At 54.0% G+C, this 20,508-nt stretch overlaps 3 protein-coding genes across 3 annotated transcripts; 2 read left to right on the top strand and 1 right to left on the bottom strand.

The window, feature by feature from the left end:
- Nucleotides 1-1,928: 1,928 nt before the first annotated feature.
- TRIREDRAFT_78641 (uncharacterized protein) lies at nucleotides 1,929-5,509 on the top strand (the record flags this gene model as incomplete). Its single annotated transcript, XM_006966042.1, has 2 exons — nucleotides 1,929-2,358; nucleotides 2,415-5,509. Exons 1-2 carry the CDS (start codon nucleotides 1,965-1,967, stop codon nucleotides 5,507-5,509), a joined length of 3,489 nt encoding a protein of 1,162 aa, XP_006966104.1. The 5' UTR covers nucleotides 1,929-1,964.
- A 7,267-nt stretch (nucleotides 5,510-12,776) lies between these two features.
- TRIREDRAFT_78639 (Hypothetical protein) lies at nucleotides 12,777-15,794 on the top strand (the record flags this gene model as incomplete). Its single annotated transcript, XM_006966041.1, has 5 exons — nucleotides 12,777-13,028; nucleotides 13,126-13,253; nucleotides 13,371-13,727; nucleotides 13,786-15,699; nucleotides 15,733-15,794. The coding sequence occupies exons 1-5, from the start codon at nucleotides 12,940-12,942 to the stop codon at nucleotides 15,792-15,794; spliced, it is 2,550 nt and encodes an 849-aa protein (XP_006966103.1). The 5' UTR covers nucleotides 12,777-12,939.
- Nucleotides 15,795-16,519: 725 nt separating this feature from the next.
- Nucleotides 16,520-18,615, bottom strand: TRIREDRAFT_63204 (uncharacterized protein; the record flags this gene model as incomplete). The annotated part of the gene is made up of 4 exons (XM_006965917.1): nucleotides 16,520-17,966; nucleotides 18,022-18,102; nucleotides 18,227-18,402; nucleotides 18,475-18,615. The coding sequence occupies 4 exons, from the start codon at nucleotides 18,613-18,615 to the stop codon at nucleotides 16,520-16,522; spliced, it is 1,845 nt and encodes a 614-aa protein (XP_006965979.1).
- Between the last annotated feature and the right edge of the window lie 1,893 nt (nucleotides 18,616-20,508).

Raw genomic sequence — 20,508 nt, 5'->3', positions numbered from 1 at the left:
GTATAACCGCGACAGCAGAACACCTCTTGTCTCTAGAGTCTATCGCGGGGAGGGAGTCTCTGAGGGTAAGCTGTGGGAGCTGACATCTAGTCTGCCTTTTTAGTCCCGGGCTTTGAGATGCGGCATTACCCGATGGTGATGAGAGATGACTTGTTCTACTCAAGGAAAAATGACAGATGCTTAGTAGCAAAAGTTGGCCGAAGCTACCTTGCTACCTAACCTGAAGGATTTTTTGCCGCCTTTTGGCAACTTCACACACACGGAGATCCTTGTCTAGCTGCGTCTCTAGTTCAGCTTCTTGGTGGACTAAATCAAGAGGAAGTCCTCCACTGGGCACAATAGGCCGCTTGGAGAAGGATAGATCCGTGAGGCCTAGTCTGCTGATCGGAAGATACCTGATCACCTAAGAGACGTGAGCGTTAGGATCCAAGATTTGCTAGATCCCATCAACTGTTAATGGCGCGACGATGCTACTGTTTGATGCGCAGCGGCTGAGCCTTGGCCAATCTATGGCCGTTTTTGCCGGAAGCTGGATGCCGTCAAAGGGGTTTGCTATTTGAGGCGGGTGACTGCAGAGGATGGGCACAATTGAGCAGTACTCGTACACCACAAAAGATATAAGGTACCTAGCGAAGGGTGAAGCCAGGCGGGACGAGGCACTAGTGGGCAAATGGTCTGTTCCGGATAATCTCTCTGCACTGTTGGGTTGGTTCGTCTCACAGGCATTTGACTTGATGGAGGCTCCTGAGCTATTGATCGTGCTCCTAGCATGGTCGTGACAGGAGCAGCAGGGACGGATGAAGGCTCATTGGCTGACAGTGAGTTGGTGAACTGTGATTATGACGATGTTTTGTTTTCGGCAGAGCATGGATGGTAAGTGCTTATCTCGAAAGAAACTGTGTGGTTTTGTGGAAGAGATGAGGTCTATGTGAAGCCTTAGCAATGATTGTCTAGCAATTGCTTGAATCAGCCACGACAGCATGCACATACGTATATGCAGTACCGGTAGTTTGGTTCCTATGTAACTGTAGGGATAGGTGGGAAAGAGACGCGGGTGTATTAGATCTTCTATCTCTCGGAGGCGCTTCGCTAGCAGCTTGTACTTTCTGGGGGAGCTGTCCCCTTCACGATCCAGTAGAACAGAAATGCCAGAAGGCTGAATTCCGGGTGAGGCGGCTCCCTTAAAGACTAGTATATCAATATTGGTGCTTTGAGTTGCAGTGGCAAAGTTCAATAGTCAGCCGCAATATGCGGACAATGGAGTTCCACGCAGGGGCAAGTGGCAAAGAAGAAAAAATATTGGTTTAGGGTATTCCGTCGAACAAGGGCGCCAATATTAATAGGATTGCCCATATTGGCTCAAAAGTTGTCTTCGTGCCATTTTCTGTAGGAGATGGTGGTTGATTCAATCGCATTTCGGTATAGTGGTAGATAGTAATACCCGATGGCGAGATGCATAGGAGATGCGAGAAGGCAGAGTGATGCATATGGGACGCTGTTTCCATGATGCGGATAGCCTCTCTTACGCCTTGCAAGTTGTGACATGTTGATGCACGTAATTCGTAACTGTTTTACCGTGTAAGAAATGAGATTCTCGGTAGACAACTCACAAGTATCCTCCAATCAATGTTTCCTAAGGTACCTTCTCTTGGCCCTTCTCACCTCTGGTGATGTATGTATTGAAGGAGGCACTTTATACCAAATCGGGCAATGTCGTCACTTCGGCTCATTGCCGGCAAAGCTTGCAGCGACCAAACGAACCTTGATGCGACTACGCGTGGGCGCGAAAATTGCTCTCACCAGCATCCTCAACCTTTGACTCATATCCTCTCAGCCTCGCAGCAGATCAAATCGCCCACGCCCGCACTTCCACCGCTCACCCGCTCTCTCAGCGCGCCAGACTGTGCAAAGATATACTGCACGGTCTCACCTACCACGAACCCTCGATCTCTTCTTCCAGCTATATGACCCAAGAGCCTCTCAAGACTCCAGCACAGCTCCCGGCCAACAATCATCTCGATTCCCTCCAACTCCCCCAGCATGGCTCCCTTCATCGCGACGCCAGTGGCCCTGGTCGAGGCCTTCCCGGCTTCAGCCTCGGCTCGCAGCGCCTTCGCCTCGACCCGGCTGAGCATCAGGGCCGGGAAGCCGGAGTGAACGCTGAACGGCTGGACGAGAAGCTGCAACAATTGAGCCTCGATGGAGCCCACGACGGTCGCCCTTCTGTGCCCGGACAGCGAGTCTACGAGTATGAGAAGGCCTCGACTCCCCAAGCCTCTAAGCAGGGCCTTGGATTCCAGGTCATCAAACGCTCAGAGCCCCACGCCGATGGACTCAGTCTCGAGGACTTTCCCAATGGTTGGTTCTGCCTCTTCCTTGCGGCGAGCGACCCATTGCTGACCAATGACTGCCAGAGATCCTCACCCACATCTTTTCTCATCTGCCCCCCGACTGCCACTCGTCGGTGGCGCTGGTCTCGAAGCGATTCTGGGCGCTGGTCACCACCCATCATGCGTGGCGCATGGCCTTTATGCGCTTCTTCCCGGGACACACCATCCTGGAGAACAACGGCAAGGCTGCCGCCGCCACTCATTCCATGACTGGGCCATCCTCCGACGTTGTGCGTTTCGAGACGCGATACTTCCCTCGACTCACGCCGCTGGCCACTTGGAGGAGCGAGTATCTTCTACGGACTCGCCACCTAAGAAGCTTGGCTCGCGGCAAACCAGGGCCTCCCGCCGGTGGGAGTGTGTCTGGCCGCGTCGGTCGCGGTGGGAAGAAGTCAAGCGCCGTCTTGACCTACAACTCGAAACTGCCTTGGCAGGTGACGAATCTCCACGCCGTCTTCCTGAATGGAAAGAAACCGCCCCGCGTTATGCAAGGCGCCGGAGATCTCGGTGCGGCAACCATTAGCGACCCCACGACTGGAAAGATTGAGAAATGGGGCATTGAGGATCTATACACCACTCCTCAGCTGGACGAGGTTGCCCCCAACCTGGTGCCTTACGGCTTGGGAGACGGCCCAGCCGGCGTCCCCAATGTCATGGATGTGAGCTACACGTACGGCATGATATCTGGGGAGGGATTTCCAGGTGGCCGGCCCTACTTTCGAGGGGTCAATGAAATGCGTGGTCGCTACGTTGGCGCAGAGATCAGTGCCGTCGACACTCATCCGGATATTCCCAAGATTCCCGAAATGTCCGATGCGATCTGCAGCGTCTGGATTGCCAAGTCATCGACCGTCACGGCGACGACTCAATCCATGTGCGGCATGCTCACAGGCTCTGCTCTCGGTATTATCACGGCCTATTCACTTGGCTGGGATACCACGGGCCCGAGATATGCCAATGGCGACGTCACCGCACGATGGGTCGTTAGCCCTGGTGTTCCCATCATATCCCTCAAGGTCGATGATGGCTTCAACCAGAAGCGCAAGTCGTCCTCCAGGGTATGGGCGGTGGCTTTGAACGCCCTCGGTGAGGTTTACTACCTGTGCGATGTACCCGTTGGCAAACCCGGGCGAACTACTGGCGAGGACATGACGAGGAATGCCTGGTATGCTGGCCGTACAGCCTACTGGCACCTTCTCGAGGCGACTCGCAGAGTTGCTCGTGAAGACGAGGCTGACAAAAACGCAACTCGTGGAGGCTATTCGCCTCGATCGCCTTCTCTCGACATGCATCTCAGCAAGGAACAGATTGTGGCAGAGGCTCGGGAGATTGAAAAGTTTATGCGCTATCGGCCCTCCCACTTTCGAAAGGTCTGCGAGGGCTGGGACATGCAGCGGAAGCTGGAGGTCGACTTTGCGAGTGATGATGGGAAAGGTGCCGGCGAGAGCATCTTTGTCATCGATTGCGGCCTGGCAGAGAACCGCCCTGTTAGCATCCAGCGCTATTCGCGTTCATTGATACCCGTTCAGGGCACTCCGAGCGAATCCTCGACACCACTTGCGCCGGTCCCGACATCGCTGTTTGGCAGCATCGGAGGCTTTGCCAACCGCATTTCTCCTGTTTCTGAATCCCAAGCGCCATTGTCTCCGCCACCTACTCCTAAATCGCCCCCTGTGCCTTCGACGGTTCTTCATGACTGGTTCAAACAAGGGTTCGAGTTCAAGGGCCACGGTCACGATACCATATTGTCAGTTGCTTTGGACAATTCGCTCACCTCGCTCTACACACTTGGGGAGGACCCTCTACACACCGCGAACGAAGCGTCCTCCACGACGAGCCCCTGGGCTGAACACGGGGCGAGGGAGATTCCTGGGCGCCGAACCCGCTTCATCATCGCTGGAACCAACTCCGGCGCGGTGCTTGTCTGGAATGCGCGTGATGACGATCGAACTCGTGATATACAACCACTGCGCATCCTTCAGACCGAGTCACCAGAGGTTTCTGCTGTGGCAGCCTCTGGGTTGTATCTCGTTCACGGCGGCAGCGACGGCCTTGTCCAAGCCTGGGATCCCTTGGCATCTACAACGGATCCCATCAGAACGATTAACGCTCGGTCAAATGGCCGGGTCCCCCGTCACATGCTGGTAATGAATCCCGCATTGCAGGAGGAGACATACTCGGCAGCAAAGGCCATATATCTTGACCCTGATTCTACGACGCTTCAAGGTGTAGTCTCTTTTGGCGCATTCCTGCGATATTGGTCGTATGGGTCCAATGGTCATGCCACAGGTCGCAAGCGGCGCGTCCGACACGCCGATATGGACGCTCGGCTTGCGAGTCGCCGGCAAGGCCATGCAGTGTCAGGCTACATTGCCTCTGAGGAAGCCGAGATGCGACGGGAGGATGAGCAGCAGGCTCGCGAGCACAACCGTCGTCTCAAGAGATTTGGCGCTCTAGGCGACTTGACCGAGGAAGAAGCGCTTCTCTACGCCCAGATGGTCTCCCAAGAGGCGTACCACGTAGAGGAGCAGCGACGGGCCAGCGATTCGGCAGCCGACGCCAGCCTGGACACCGCCTCTTCCTTTAGCGAGAATACCGTCGAGACTCTGACACCTGATCCGAGCGTCGCCGATCCGGTCGCTTCGGAAACGAGCGGCATGGCCGAGGATGACGAGTACGAGCAGCAGATTCAGCAGGCTATACGTCTGTCTCTGCTAGAAGGCGTCAACAACGGCGTGGAACAGTCACCTGTGGATTCCTCACGGGGCAACAGCTCTGTTGATTTCGACCAACCGGTCAATGTCAAGTACAAGCCCAAGGGCGGGAAGAAGGGGAAGCAATCAGGGGCTTCTTCTGGTGGCTCACCGTCTGCGAGCCACACGCCCGTTGGTGGTGGTGCTTCTTCTTCGCGGCTGAGCACGACTGAAGATGAGGATTTAGCGATTGCTCTGAGTCTGAGCATGCAGGACCAGGGAGGGGGATACTCGCCGCCGGGAATGTCGTCGTCGACGATGATGGGGAGGAGTGCTTACTTGGAGGCTGCTGCTGGTGTCGATGAGGAGGATGAGTTTCCGTCTTTGCCTGGTGAAGGGAAGGGGAAGGGGGTGCAGAGATGGTGACAGATGTGTGTCTGAAGACCAGAGACTAGACTCTGGTATTGATGAGATGGGCGGAGGATAATCATTACGTTCTACCTCTTGGACTGACATGGCAGAGTTAATACTGCCCATGTTTGAAGTTACAATGACTCTTGATAGCTAGATGTTCGAACAGTCATTGAAGTGTTGACTGATTCGTGTAATTGCAATGCATGTATTCTCACACTTGAGCTGGAATTTCCGTGAAACAGTTCGATGATTCTTTATTCGATGTTTGGTGATGACCTATACCTAAGAAATACGTTGTAAGAAAATCCCAATAGTCGTCCTATATCCTTCTACATATCATACAAGTCTGTGTAGCACCTACACACGTTACAAAACTAGGAAAACACACGTCGCCAACATCTCTAAACCAACAGTAAACCAGCCATGAGAATAGAGACGCCCAAAACACCACAAGCATTCACTCTCCCCCGTCCCGAACCTGCACCACTCTCGTCATCGCCATCCTCATCTCCAACAGCCCCCAGCCTCGTCTCAATAGGGAACCCTTCTCTCGAAACCCCGGTCGAAGAGAGCGTCGCGGTAACAGACTCTCCAGGATACGTCAGCGTCACTGAAGCCACGACCAGGCCCCTCGGCCCAACAGTCACCGTCTGGCCCCCTACCACCGTCGTCATCTCGTGACCCCCCGTCGTGTCGCCGTCCTGGTTGAGCGAATACGTCGCGCCGTTGAGCACGACGAGCGAAGGGAGGGCCTTGCCCACTGTGATGCCGCCGAAAATTTCGTACTCCGTGGCTTGCGGGTCTGCGGAGGGTCCGCCGAGGGTTGTGCCGTGGAGGGAGATGCCGCTTGGGCCGATGGAGATGGGTTCGCCGTTGATGGTGGTTGTGCTATTGAGGGGGATTTGGGGGCCGTAGGTGATTGTTGTGGAGTGTAGGACCAGGAGGGAGGGGCCGATGGCTGTGAGCATTTGGCCTCCTGTCACGAGTGCATGAGTTGGCTGGGGGGTGGGGAAGAGGAGGGTTTCATGGCCGACGGCTACGGCGTGTGCTCCGAGGACGACTGTTTGGCCGTTGATGGCTGTTGTGGTCGGTGCGGCTGATTGCGGTGGAATCGTCAATGTGATGTCTTGGACAACGACGGCTCGTGACCCTGAGACTATCACAGGAAGCCCTCCAAGAGTCCCGGTGGCCGCTGGTGGTTCAGGGGGGTTCGTGGGTTGAGGAGCAGGCTTTCTGATTGTCGTGCCCAATCCCACGACTGCAGTAGGCAATATGGTGAAGACTTCGCTCTCGACTGTGACTGTAGCAGTCTGGTCGGGCCTGAGGCTCGATACTGTCGTGCTGCCGATGATGACTCGGTCTCCCCCAGCAGTGACTTGAAACGTAGGTACCGGCGACTGCTTCACGCTTTCTGGAGGATCGGGGACGATTGTCCTGGTCTGCCAGTCATCGGTCTGCTCTACAGTCTTGTGGTTCCCGTCCACAAGGCCGCCAGTCACCCCTGGTTGGCCAAAGTCAGGAGTCGGTTCGGGCGAGAACACCACGGATGGATTCTTATCTGTTGTTATAAAGGTGACGACTTGACGACTGAATGACAGAAACGGCCTCATTGTGATGATGATCCCACCGCCACCCTTGCCAGCGGCATCGGGCGTTTGCGTGATAATCTCCGGAAGATCGATTGAAAATGTGGGAGCTGGCATCGGCACGGGCATCAAGAGATCGTACGAGGGAGAGGCCGAAGAAGACGGGACTTGGACTGTGAGCGTCGCTGTAGAGTTGGACACTCGAGTCGTGCTGAAGAACGTGATGAGGGCTTCGCCGGTAGGAGAGCAAAAGTTGGGCGTGACGATGGGCGAATAGGGAGGAGTGTAGTCGGTGCTGGAGCCGTAGAAGGTGATTGTTGATGTGTAGACAATGGAGTATTCTGTGATGGGCTTATCGCTGGGTAACGGAGTACATGGCTCAGTCGATGTCGCCTCTTGGAAAGAGGAGGAAGTGGCTAGAGGTGTGACGGGTCGCCTGTTGGTTGATAAACCGGCTGACGAGCAATCTGAAGCATCGCCGTTTCTGCAAGCAGCGATGGAGCTTATAGTAGAGTTTGTGAGTAGCGCCGAGGCTCGGCTCGAGTCCACTGTCGTGTGTATACGCTCGGTCGCTGGAGGAGGTTCCGTTGTTCCCTCATCGTCTTTAGCCTCGGTGCCTGCTGTGGGCACACCCGTCGACGGAGAGGATGAGAAAGAATCTTGTGATGATGATGGCGAGCCATTTGTGCCATGCGTCCCCCACACCGATACTGTTCCACCTGTTGGAAGCACCTCGTGAGTTGTGGAGAGGCCTGTCAACTCCGAGAGAGCAGTCTCCGGGATTGTCTGTTCCCTGGTTGGCAGTTCCTCTTGACCACTGTCGATGCTGCTGTTGGACCAAAGGCGCAGTCGCAAGTGCTGATGGTGCAGAATCTCTTCGCATAACGGTGAGCAACACAGTCCCAGAACAGTAAACGGAGAAGATCAACGTACCTGGTCTAACAGCCGCCGCGGCACACTCTGCGAGGAGTGCGGTGCTGAACAGCACCAAGATGTCTACGCGCCTCATTGTTTCTAGCGATAGACGATGCTCTCATCCCAATGGTTGACTGGACCGCCGCAGAGGAATATAAAAGAAGACAATTCGGTCAGCCATTAGAGTGACGCCGCCATGGGCCTGTGCCTAGGGAAACAAGAACTACAGGTTGAGTTCTCAACATGCCAGGATTGAATGAATCTGTGAGGGCATAACCACACGTTGAAGCGTACTGCACAAACAGTCAACCAGGGAGATGGGTTCTCTGTTGTCGTGCTTATGGGCGGAAATCGTACTGGTGATTGGATGAGCTCGGTGTGTTATGCATAGGAAGTTCTGCATAAGGTATACTTCCACATCACGCATGTGCACAAGGGCCCGGAGCACAACAGTACAAAGCAGAACTGTCGTGTCTGGCTGCAGGTGATGAGACCAGTGCAGGCTGGCCTGTCCATCTTCTCCGTGCATCCTCCAGCCGCGACTAGTCTGGTGCTTGGGCCAACACACCGTCTCGAGAGCGGGAAAAGGAGATGAGGCTTTGGCAATATGAGACATGTAATCTCGTGCTATCCCACATTGACGCCAGAGAGGTAGCACGGGCTTCCAGCTCCTGTCCCCGTACATCAAGGCCCTGAACTTTACGTCAGTACGGGTATCCAATGAGCAGAGGCGGTTAAGCCCCGAATATGGCTGCTACTTGTACGTCCAGGACCAAAAGATCGAGCCGGCTGAGCGCCTGTGTCCATCATCCCGAAATTGAGGCATCGAGGCTGGGCACACAACGCTAGACGGTGGAGAGAGCAAAAGGGAGGACGCGTCCATCCGACCAGTGAAGCCATGTGTGTCTCTGGGTGTTGGGAGACGAGTCTGGGCTAATCGTTGCAAAGGGAGAAGATGGTCTTATTGTCTCATTTGACACCCAAATCTGCTGTCTGTTGTTGATGTTCTTTTCCTGCACGGGATGGGATATGGAACGACCCATGACCAGACTGCCGAAGGATTCCATGTGTGACGCACATATCAAGGACACGGCCGCATGGACGGTGCAAGAAAGTTTCTGAAGTGCGCAAATGTCGAAGGAAGCAACCTGCTTCTTCATTCATCTTCTGGAGGGTGTTTTAATAAATCATCAACGAAACCTGTACACTCATGATTTGAACTGTTGGCAAGACTTGGGCAGAGCTGGATCACATCTTGTTCGGTGTTCGTGTTCGCAGGTTCTCATATCTTTCGCCTCCGCTGACGGAGGGCTCGATCCCTTGTTCATATTGTATGGAGAGCTCCCCAATCTCTCAATGAAACGGTTCGCGCGCATAGTCTGGTCGAACAACGGACGCGTGTTTGATACCGGTGGCAGAGAGGATGGCGAACTAGCCTGTAGGCGAGGAAATATTGACGCTTCTTGTCGCCAATGGCCTGAGACATTGCTCCCTTTGCTCAGCCATTCTCAGATGGTACGATACGGGAGCCAATAGTACAGCAACGGCCATGCCTGGGTTTTGTGCAAATTGTGCAAGCCAGACCGCTTATGAATCCTTTTCGTCGGACTATTGCTGCTAGCAGGATGCAAGGGATGCTGCGGAGAACTTGGCATCTGGAGGTGTCGTTGATAGACCTTGCTCTTGACGGTGCAAGGGCGATGCTTTGTTGTTTCACTGTTCAAAGTTGAAGTGCGAAGTGTCAAGTGTAGCATCTCAATGGCCTTTGAAGATGTCGACAGGTCATCTTGTTTCCCACCACATTTCGGTTAAGGTAGACCTTGATGAGCTGACTGACGATAGCCGGTTTCCTAGTTCCCAAAAACGGGAAATAACGATGGCATTGCGGACGTAATATGAGCCCTCGAGAGACAATCGGGATGTCATTGCTGCTCGAGGATAGGGTGAGGCGAGATTGATTAGCCGCTATGGTAGAGATCTCGTCGGTCTTGCGATGCTTTGGGGAGATTTCTGGAGTTTGTGACTGCACTACATATAGCAGGTTAGGAACAGATTCGAGACACGACTTTGCGTGGATTGCCTTACTGGTGATCCAAAGCGTGGGATCAAGGCAATGGTAGCATCAGCCGACTATATAGACGCCCGTCTTTTCCGCATGTAAACGGCCAAGTGCACATGTCTCGACCAAAGGATCCTTGAGTATTCGTAGATGTTTGTTTGAACTGTCGGTGACTTTGACTGGTTTGGCGGCTTGAATGCAGTTGACGAGGAAGGAAAATGAAATGAAATGATCGAGTCGAAATGTGACCTACTGCAGGTGTAGGGTAGCTCCGAGGGGCCTGTTAACGGCCGGTGTACAGGGTACAGTGACGTCCGCTACACTGAGTCGGTGACTTGCGAGTTTTCCAGGTATCGCGAACTTCGTTGTACATCATTCTCGAGATGGCAGGCACGCGAAAATGGCCTCAGGCATCTCGCCACAAATCGAGGCAGCAACACCCAGCTGCTTCCTGCATGCACTTGATTTTCCCGCCATGGCTCTGATCCACGGCTCGAGCAATGGACATCATAGACCTCCAGCTCTCAACCGCCATCCAGGAGCCACAGGACCGCCAGATTGCCGAATATCCACAAGACACTTGGCCATTCAGACCATCACCAGGATGCTCATGGCTGCGGACTACCTACGTAGCATCATGACCAGGACTGGCATTCGTACATGCATGTCGCAGGGAGCTTAGCTCCGGTACACGCATCCCGCGGTCAGCACTTTGCTTGCACATGCCGCAAGGGCGACATGTTCAGCGGACGATTCCCGCCGCCCGAGAGGCGAGAGGCGGACATCCAGAGCAGTAGTAGTAGGTCGGGTCGGTGGCTGTGGCCTCTGCCTCCTTGGCTATTTCACTTCCCGCTGCTCCTGCGAGGTACGAGCAGATACTCGAACAATCACACTAACAGACTACTTAGTTGTATACAGCACTGCTGGAGCAGGCTCGTACGATACGGAGCCGGTCTGGTTGTACACGCTCCGCCTGAGCTCTGATGAAGGGTGTGAGATGGTGGGGATGGGATGGCGGATGGCTGAAGCTCCCAGTTGCTGATCCCGGCTCTATCCATCTGAGTGAGCAGCGGAGTGGATCCCATCTCCAGATGGCTGCGGATCATGAGCCCTTGCCTGGCCGGCCAACTGCTGGGCTGATGCTGGTGCTGGTCTGCCGTTGCTCTGGCGTTGTGCTGTTGGATGGACGGACTTGGGTCCTTTCTCATCTCAACGCGCCCGGTCGGTGCTGCTGAGCTCTCGCTCTCGCCGCACATTCAGTGCTACGAGTGAGGATATCGATGCCTCTACAGCGAGAAATATTGGCATTCCAGCAGCACGTTACAACGTACGGCTGACCGGGGAGTGTGCTCCATACGTTGTACCACAGCACCAAGGGATGTGTACTCGCTGCTGTGCCCAGTCCCAGGACCGTCGCCAGGCCAGGTATGTGGACAATGCTCATCAGGCATAGCGCCGGCGCTGGCTTGCACGAGTACTAGTTAGAGGTCTCGGGGTCCAAGAAGTACAGGCAAGTCGACCGGTACATATGTACTACTACTGCTGGTACTCGCATATTGTCTCGCAATCAATGTCTGACCCATATGACAGTTTGGCCGAGCAGCCCGGGTAATACTCCCTTCATCTGCCGACGATGACGCCGACTCTCGCTCTTTTTGGAGTGAATATGAAGGGTATCTTGCGGCAGATGGCAGACCATATGCTCATAACAATCGACCAGCATTTGAGTGTTGACGCGAACCGAGAGGCGTACACCATCGACCTACAGGTAGCACCGGTACCAAGGCTTCTTGGAAAACCAGAGGGTTCCAGGAGCTTGGCAATCAGACACGTTCTGTGAGCAGGTGAAACCATGGGCTGATCAAATAGAAGCGGTCAAGCCCAGACTGCCCTGATGAGGCAACACTGTGCTGTTCTTCATTTCAGGCTCATGAACCCCCCTTAGCATTGACAGCTCCGCAGGTACTTTAATGTATCTGTTCCAGACGGATAGCAGAGGCTTCGAGCAGGTCGCATACAGTTGAGGGACATGCCTGGTAGCGTGTCTAAGAAGCATGGAGCGCTTCAAAGTGCCACCCCAATGGGCCATTGGCGACTGAGACCCGTCCCCATCTGGTCCCGAAATCTGCGGCCGACAGCCATCACGACGAGATACATAGTATTACTACGAGCGTTAGCGCTTCCGCAAGCCATCGACGGCTCGGTAGCTACTGCAGGCTGGCGTTGCTAGGCTGATCGGAACCCGCTTCAGCATCAGGCATCCGGGATCAAGTCCCATGTTCAACCTAAATTGACAGCCGGAATGTACTCAAGGGAGGACCACGACGAGTAAGTGGCGAGCGAGCAGAGACATCCCTCCCTTGGGATCAAAGTGTCAAGGGAGCCAGCGACAGGGATCCTCATTTCCCGACGAGTTCTGGAGAGATCGGCCCAGGGCATCCATGCCGGCGTTCGTCTCCCGTCGATGCTGTTGGCTGTACTATCCCCCCCTGTTACTGGCCCGAGGGTTGCTTCTCCAGCCATCTATCCGAAGGACCGTTGGTCCAAGCCTTGCATCTCTGTCTCTCGACTTCATCTTCTTCATTCATCCATCGCAGCAAACTTGCCGTGCAACCTCGCGCGTAACCCAAAGCAAGGCCTCATTTGGTACCTGCATCTGCCTGCTGGATCGTGTGTCTGGTGGTGCCGCTGTTCTAAAGAAAGCCTGCAGAGTCCCATTGATCCCACGATCTTGGCCTTATGGAAGCAGTGCTGTGGTGATGAGAGGTATTCCAGCCAGAATTGAGGCTCTCTCATGACACCAGACTCACCCGTAGCATCACGGTGGCCTGCGCGTTCTCTTACACGCAAGCTTGTGGCTTCGCAAGATCGCCGTTGGCGAAATGCGTCGTGATGTCCTAGCGATTGCAGCAGTAGCCGGCCTTGTCTATGCGAATGACCCGGCCCCTGTGGCGTTCGACGCCGGAGAATGGTATGTTTGCGACTCTACTCTACGCTGCTCAGTATCTCCGTCATGCCGTCGAAAGCATGAGCCGCCTGTCATGGTGTAGCTGACTTGAAGTCGACAGGCTTGGGATTGACGGCAACTGGTCTACAATCAAGGTCTTGCTAGGATCGAACTCGGATCTTGTCAATGTTCTTATGAGCACGTCGCTTTCGGAGTTTTGGGCCGTTGGACCTGGGGGATGTTTAAAAAGTACGTCAACATCTCAGCATGATCGCGGTCCTCCATTATTCGCAAGACACCTCGCCCGACCAGGCCACAGCCGAGTCCCCTCATCTCTCGACCCGGCAACTGACTCGGACCTCATAGAGGAACCGCATTGCACTGCGGCCCGCGGGGGCATTTACACGCCATTTGCATCCAAGCATTGGTCGTACATGGGCATCTGGCAACTCGGCTTGGAGTACTTGGGTTATGGCGGAAATGGCCAGTATGGACTCGACACTGTCAATGCGTACAGCAAGATTACCGATATCGGTTTCGGCATGTCCAATGTCCTCATGTCAGCCATCAACACGACAGACTACTACCTGGGCTACTTTGGCCTCGGCATCACACAGGGCAACTTTGGCCGCGAAGTAGCCCAATCGCCTTTGACGCAAGCCGTTCACACTTTTGGGTGGATTCCTAGCTACAGTTATGGCTTCACTGCTGGCGCCTCCTACCGTATGTGACAAGTACGACTTCTTGGGTCCCACGGCGGCTGCTAATTCAAAGGGAGTAGGAAACACGCCGGTATCGATCACCTTGGGCGGCCATGACACCGCAAGATACGTTCCCCACGATATCGACTTCACACTAACTCCGCAGGACAACATGCCACGGGCTTTGATCAGAGGCATCGAAGCTTCTGCCAAGAAGGCCAACAAGCCAAAGAAATGGGCCTCCGAAACGGCGAGTCTTTCGGGCTGGGACAACTCGTTTACGGCCTTGATTGACAGCACCACCCCATACCTGTGGCTGCCGAGCGCCGTGTGTGACAGATTTGCAGACGCCTTCAACCTGACGTATAATGCGACGTTCGACTTATACACCCTTACGAATGAGCAATTCAACCAGTATGGCTCTGCCGATTCCTTCACCTTCACCTTTAGCTTTTCGAGCTTCGATAACAATGACAACTTCGGATCTCCCCTTAACGTACCGGGCTTGGTGAACATCACGGTGCCAATGCGAGCATTTGTTGGCCTTTTGCAATACCCGTTTATGCATCGCACCATCAAATACGGAGACCCAGCTGTACCTTACTTTGCATTGCGAAAATCCCACAACGATTCGGCTATTGTCATTGGCCGGTCCTTTCTACAGGAGGCGTACATCATCACTAAATATGACGAGGCCGTGTTTTCGATCCATCAGGCCAAGTTCCCCGAGCAGCCGGTAGCAGAGGCGAACCTAGTACCAATCAAGCAGCCGAATAACAGCCCTTACCCGTCACCCCCAAAACAGACGGGCAACAGGTTGAGCACGGGACAAATGGTTGGCATTGTTGTTGGTGGCATTCTATTGTGCTCTTTCTGCCTCATCATCCTCTGCTGTGTCTGCCGCCGCCGAAAGTCGCCGGAGAAAGGCGACGATGCCACCATCACGGAAACGAAGGACGGCGCATCTACACTTATACCCGATACACCGAGGATACCTCGGCCTACCTTATTCCTGAAGTTCACACGGCGCAAAAGGTTTGAGAGTGAGGCGAGCAAGGTCACCTCGCCAGTTAGCCCTCTCTGTATAGAGGCTCCAGATTCGGAAATCTACGAGCTTCCGGCCCCGATGCCTCCCGTCGAATTGGATGCTAGCGATGGAGAAGATGTCTCTTCGATACTGATAGGCGAAACAGTCCTGGGCACCGAGACAACGGGTAGTCTCAGTGCGTATGAGATGGCTAGGAGGAAGATGGACCGGCAACTTCAAGGCCCTGTGCCCGAGTACTCACCACCGCTGCTGGATACAGCCCTGCCTCAGGAGAAGGCGATGGCAGAAGCCAGCGGAGTACGCGCAACTTCAGGTAGGGAAGCAGTCCCTGTGTCTCCAATCAAAGCAGAGTCGGGAACTGGCTCGCTTCCGGCATCGCTACCCTCACCGATCTCTTCGGGCTACGATAGCCATCCGGATACTATGCCGTATCCAGGTGCTGGTTTTGCAGCGGCTCAAGACTCTAGTGGTAGCTCAAGAAGCCCATATGAGCAGGCTGCAAAGGCTCATTTTCAACTGGTAAATAGCCGATCAAACTCGAGGCGTTCAATGAGTCCAGCAGCGTCAAATCTCGACCAGAACTCTGATTCTCCCGTGGCATGCCAAAAGACCCCGATCGACCCAACAAACATCGTCTGCTTGGGGAACCTCCCCGACAATCTCAAAACGCTAAGACACAGCATCATGTTAGCGCATATTGTCAGCCAGGAGAATCGTGACAGCTTTGATAGCTTCACGCCTCGTTTCAAAGCCGAATTCCATCTCTCCGAGCAGAGTTTGGGAAGCAACTATACGGAGGAAGAAGATCGAATGATGCAGGAGATGACGATGCAGGAGATGACGATGCAGGCTGCCTCTTCTCTTGGCCAGTCACATGAAGATTCACCATCTGACGGACTATCAAGAGACCGAAGAGAGACTTATAATTCGACTCAGGAGATGAAGAGTACACACCCATCGGAGGGAGACGAGCGAATAGACGGCAACGATATTGTCCACGTTCCCCAGCTGGCGGAAAAGCGATACAGCTGGGAAGACTGATAGTTGAATTTCCCTTTGTAGCAGAGCGTTTTGTCTTGAGCACTTTCACATTTTTGCGTTTCGTTCTGTCTTTTTGCGTCTAGGCTACTTCATCTCGTTTGTCTTGTCTTTGGGTTTATACATGGCCGGCAATGGAGTTTTATCAGAGGAGTTGGACGAAGATTGTTGGCATCTCTAGGGCATGAGGGCATTAGGGGGCATCTGGGATCTTGGAATATCTTCAAGGGGAATCTTATACCACACCACTTTGCGCCAGACTTTCCTACCTTTTCTTTCTTTCTTTTTTCTTCTTCTCCCTTTACCTCCTTCCTTCCTCTTCTTCTTCTTCTTGAGCCACAATATGCTTTTTCTTCTTTGTTTAGTCGAACAGTTGTCAAAGGGCTATACTGCGAGGGGGCAAGCGTTGGGATTAAGTATACTTATATATAACAGCAAGCGGGACTGTCAAAACGTAGGCATGGGGAGATAAGAGGGACTCGAGCGAGTATAACGCTTCCATCTCTCGGTAACGGCGCCATTCTTTTCATAGACTCTCTTGAAGCGGCTAGATAGAAACAATAAATCTACAAGATATAAAAGAATATGAAAAAGACGCTTGAAGCTTTCCTCATCATGCAAGTTCATTTCCAACAGGCTATCAATAACATCATTTCCTAGCTTCTATAATGCATAACCTCCAACAGGCTACCAAATTCATCATTCCTAGCCTCTATGTATGCGCATTTTCACCAAATCTCCTGCCACCATGTGATCCCGCCCAACATCTCCTTTCTCACAACCTCATCACCATTCTCCGTAAACGGCTCAAACACAGCCCGCTTACACGCGTCTGCCATCTTCGTCGACCCCCCACAAACAGCAAAAATGGCCCTCTGGGGAATCAGCCCCTCCAGCCGGGGTGACTCCCTGCGCACCAGATCCTGCACGTAAATCTTCTCCCGCTGGTCCCTCGAAAAGGCCGTAAAGAGCAGCAACTCAGAGCCCCTTTTCGCCGCGTCTTCCGCGAGCGCACGCCACTCGTCTTCGAAGAAGAAGTCGGCTGCGCGGTTCCTGTTGCCGAAGAATATGACCATGGGGCCAGGGGAGGGATGCGTTAGGCGTTCGTGAACGAGGCACCGCACGGGGGCGACGCCGGTTCCGGTGGCCATGGCGATGAGGGGCCTTTGGGCGTTGGCGGCGCCGTGGATGGGTGATAGGACGGGCTTGTGGGAGACGCGGAGGGTGGAGCCGGGGGCAAGGCTGGCGAGGTAGCGGGAGCAGAGGCCCTCGCGGGGTTTGCGGAGGACGGTGCGGTACTTGACCATGGCGACTAATAGATCGACTCTGGTGGCGTTGTCTTGAGAGGCCTGGGTTACTGTTGCGCCTCCGTTGGCGATGCTGAAGTCACGGCCTCGGATGAGGGGGAAGACGTCGAGGAGGCGCTCGGCGGGGATCTTGACGGAGGTGAATTCGTCGAGGACTTCGATGATGCTGCGGCGGGAGCGTGTGGCGTAATCAAAGTATTCGTCTATGTACTCGGGCATGTTGAATTCTAGTAGTCGCTCGCGGTGATATTCGTCGGATGTAAAGTAGGACATGTACTTCAAGAAGGAGCGGCGTGGGATGGCGGTTATGTCAATGTTGTTGAGGAGGAGATCGCGAAGAGTACATGATGTTGGGGAGTAAAGGTTGCGAGGAAGAGACTTGCAGGTCGATAGGTCAAGGGGGCTGTCGGCAATGCTGTTCCACTCCATAAGATCGATCAACTTCTGGACGTCGTTGGGGAAGTTCTTGGGATAGAGGGTGAGACAGTCTCCTGGGACAGGTCGAAGTCTTTCGCCTGACGGAGGGGCGGGTATGTCGAATGTTACGAGGCGGACGTCCTGCCAGTGCTCCTGCGGCGTCAATCTCTCGTTTGCTGTCATGGTTGCTGTCCATCCGGCCGGTATAGGTAGGAGACCGTCAGGCGGCAGATTGGGCTTCGTGGGCGTGCCGTTTGTTTGACTTATTGTGAGAGAAGACAAATCAAGTTCCGGAATCTTTCCGAGAGCAGCACCTAGAGCTGGAGCAAGGGACCAGCGTGGAGGGAGAATTGTGTCATCGGGGATGGGCTCTAAGCCTGAGGGAGGTGGATAATGCTGCAAGAGATGCTTCTTTAGGTCTTCGGCCCATCGTACAAAGCTTCCGTCAATGCTGAAGAGAGTCAGTATGAGATTTCAGTCATATGTCATCCGCATAGGAGACTTACCCATCTGGAAATTGTTCATCTGCCTCGTAGGGGTCAATGAAAGTGGCAGCGCCCAGCTGGTCGAGTCTGCGCACGAGCTTCCTCGCTGCCCAGTTGAATCTAAGAAGTCGTCATGATTAATAAGCTGTCAAGTTGGTGTTTTGGGGCATGAATGCATCATCGTCACCGTAAGTGAGATGCGAGTCATAGGGTGGGATGATCATACTTGAGATATGTGCTGTCACCGAGACCAAAGCAGGTGTACTTTAAGCGGCTCAAGCAGTTTGGTGGCAGCTTCTTCCGCAGGAGCTTCTTCCAGAAGACGAGGGAGTTGTGAGGCATGTCACCTTGGCCGGTTGTCGATACGACAAAGATGACAAGCTGGTGCTGAAGCAGGGCATTCTGCGTCATGCCAGGTCAGGATCGGGATATTCTTATTTAGTCTTGCTTCCTCCTCAGCGAGAGACAACATACAAGATCCGTGGCGTCGAGCTCGTCAACGTGACTCTCGAAATGGAGCCGCTGGCACAGCCGACCCAGCTCTTCGGCTATATCCTGGGCATTGCCTGTTTCCGACCCATACAGGACCAGGACGCTTCTCTCGCGGCTCGCCATGGCGACAAGGGGGCCAGCCAGACCAACTGCCGCAGGCCAATCGGAGCTTGAAGCACGGGTGTCTGATTGCCGTTTATGGGTGCAGCGAATCTCGCCTATCGCGCATAGTGGCGAGAGTGTTGTTGCTTGCAGTACTGCTCTGTCAATGTATAGTAGGTAGTTTATGATGAGGCCAAGTGTAGAGTTGCTTAGCGGTAGCGATGCATGATATTGCATTCGCAACTGATGTCCTTATTCTTGTACGAGGAAGATGGCGCTTAATCGCAGCATTGCATGTGAGCGAGAGACAAGGGCGAAAAGCGGGTGGCCGATGCCGGGCTCTTTGTGTCAAGTCAAGCCTCTGCGTTCTGTGGCTGGTGGAGCCCGTCCGATCTTATCGGTTCATGCTGGCGTTTGCCTTATCTGATCGGATTTTGCCTCTCTCGGAATGGGGCCACGTGCGAGAGTATGCAGGCAGCCAGAGCTGGTTTTGAGAACAATGGACAAACTGCTGGGTTAATTCGATGTCCATTGCATCTTGGTCTGCTTGAGTGTTGATATAATAGTTGTCAGGCACGAGAATCCGCGGATTCTGTACAGAGTATATTACACTGAAGTCCATTCTGCTGGACGCCTAATAAATAGACTGGTATCAATCCGGATAGAGGTGGATGCATTTGCACTGTACCTGAACATCAATCGTACAAGTGTTGGCTCGGCAATGTTTGCGTTGCACATGCTCGCAATCCAGTGCCTCTTAAGGCAACAGACATCATTTTGTATCAGTGCTTGTCAGAGCCAACGTCGGGGCGGAATCTGGGGAACGGGCTCGCTCCGAACTTGTGGCTGGACTAGCCAACAGCTCGGGACAAGCTCTCCCTAGCTGAACCACGATAGGTAGCCTCTGCTAATGGTACAAGCAGACAATGGTTGACGATGACTCAACGATGAGAGAAATGCTCGGTTGATGCCCAATCGAAGCAAGGGGTGCTGATTTGAAGTACATGGTAAGGATTGAGCCGACTTTGTAACTGGCATACTTTCGCCATTGCCACCAGCGACGAGACTCTCCAGGGCTGATTTACACTTGTTTGGCCATGGCACGAGCCACGTTGCCCACATTAGCTGGGTGGATCGGCGACCAGCATCAGCAAAGGCTGGCAGGCTGGACGGATGCCTGCGTCGAGCTGAGCAGCGCAGCTTGTGATTGACCGGTCGACTGGCCTCCACGGTGCCTTGCAGTGGATGCTATTCCAGGCGCTTCCAGGCGCATGCATTGGTCGCATATAAGCCACAGGGACAGGCAGCGTCCGATATAAGCCAGGCTGAGGTTGGGTGAGAAAGCAGGCGCGCCTTAGTCACGCGGAATCATTGAGCTGTCGAGAGCTGCGCAGCCACCTCAGACGGCTCATAAGCATCTGAATAAGCCCTTTTGTCTGCTCTAAGCAATTTATCCCCTTTCTCGTAATACAATCCAAGAGAAGCCATTCCCGCTGGCTCCGTGGTTGGTAGGGATGAGTGCATGATTGATTTGAATAGGGGCTTCTCCATGCAGTGGCAGCTGCCCTTGAAACAGCGGGAGCTCCTCCCCTCCTCGAAGCGCAGCAGATCGTGGGACTACTGGTAGAGCGGCCGCGGTAGCACCTGCCGTGAGTGATAAATTATGGGGAGCAGGAGCAGAGTTTCAAGCCTCTCGCCAGCGCCCCTCAATGGGAAGTTGCGGTGCAGCAGGAGGTACCAGCTGTTTGGCAGCCCCGAATAACTTGGAAAGTCCTCCTCTGGATCGACTCGTGACGGCAGCTGCATTGTGCACATAAGGTAAGGCACCCAAGGAACGGGTTGGTATACTATACCACGCTCTATGTACGGGCTCTTCCAGGGACTTCTCTGTATTGCGTCAATCATCTCACGGCT

The sequence above is a fragment of the Trichoderma reesei genome, assembly GCF_000167675.1.
Source record: "Trichoderma reesei QM6a unplaced genomic scaffold TRIREscaffold_11, whole genome shotgun sequence".
In the NCBI taxonomy this organism is placed as follows: Eukaryota; Fungi; Ascomycota; class Sordariomycetes; order Hypocreales; family Hypocreaceae; genus Trichoderma; species Trichoderma reesei.
This window is presented reverse-complemented; position numbering and strand designations above follow the sequence as displayed.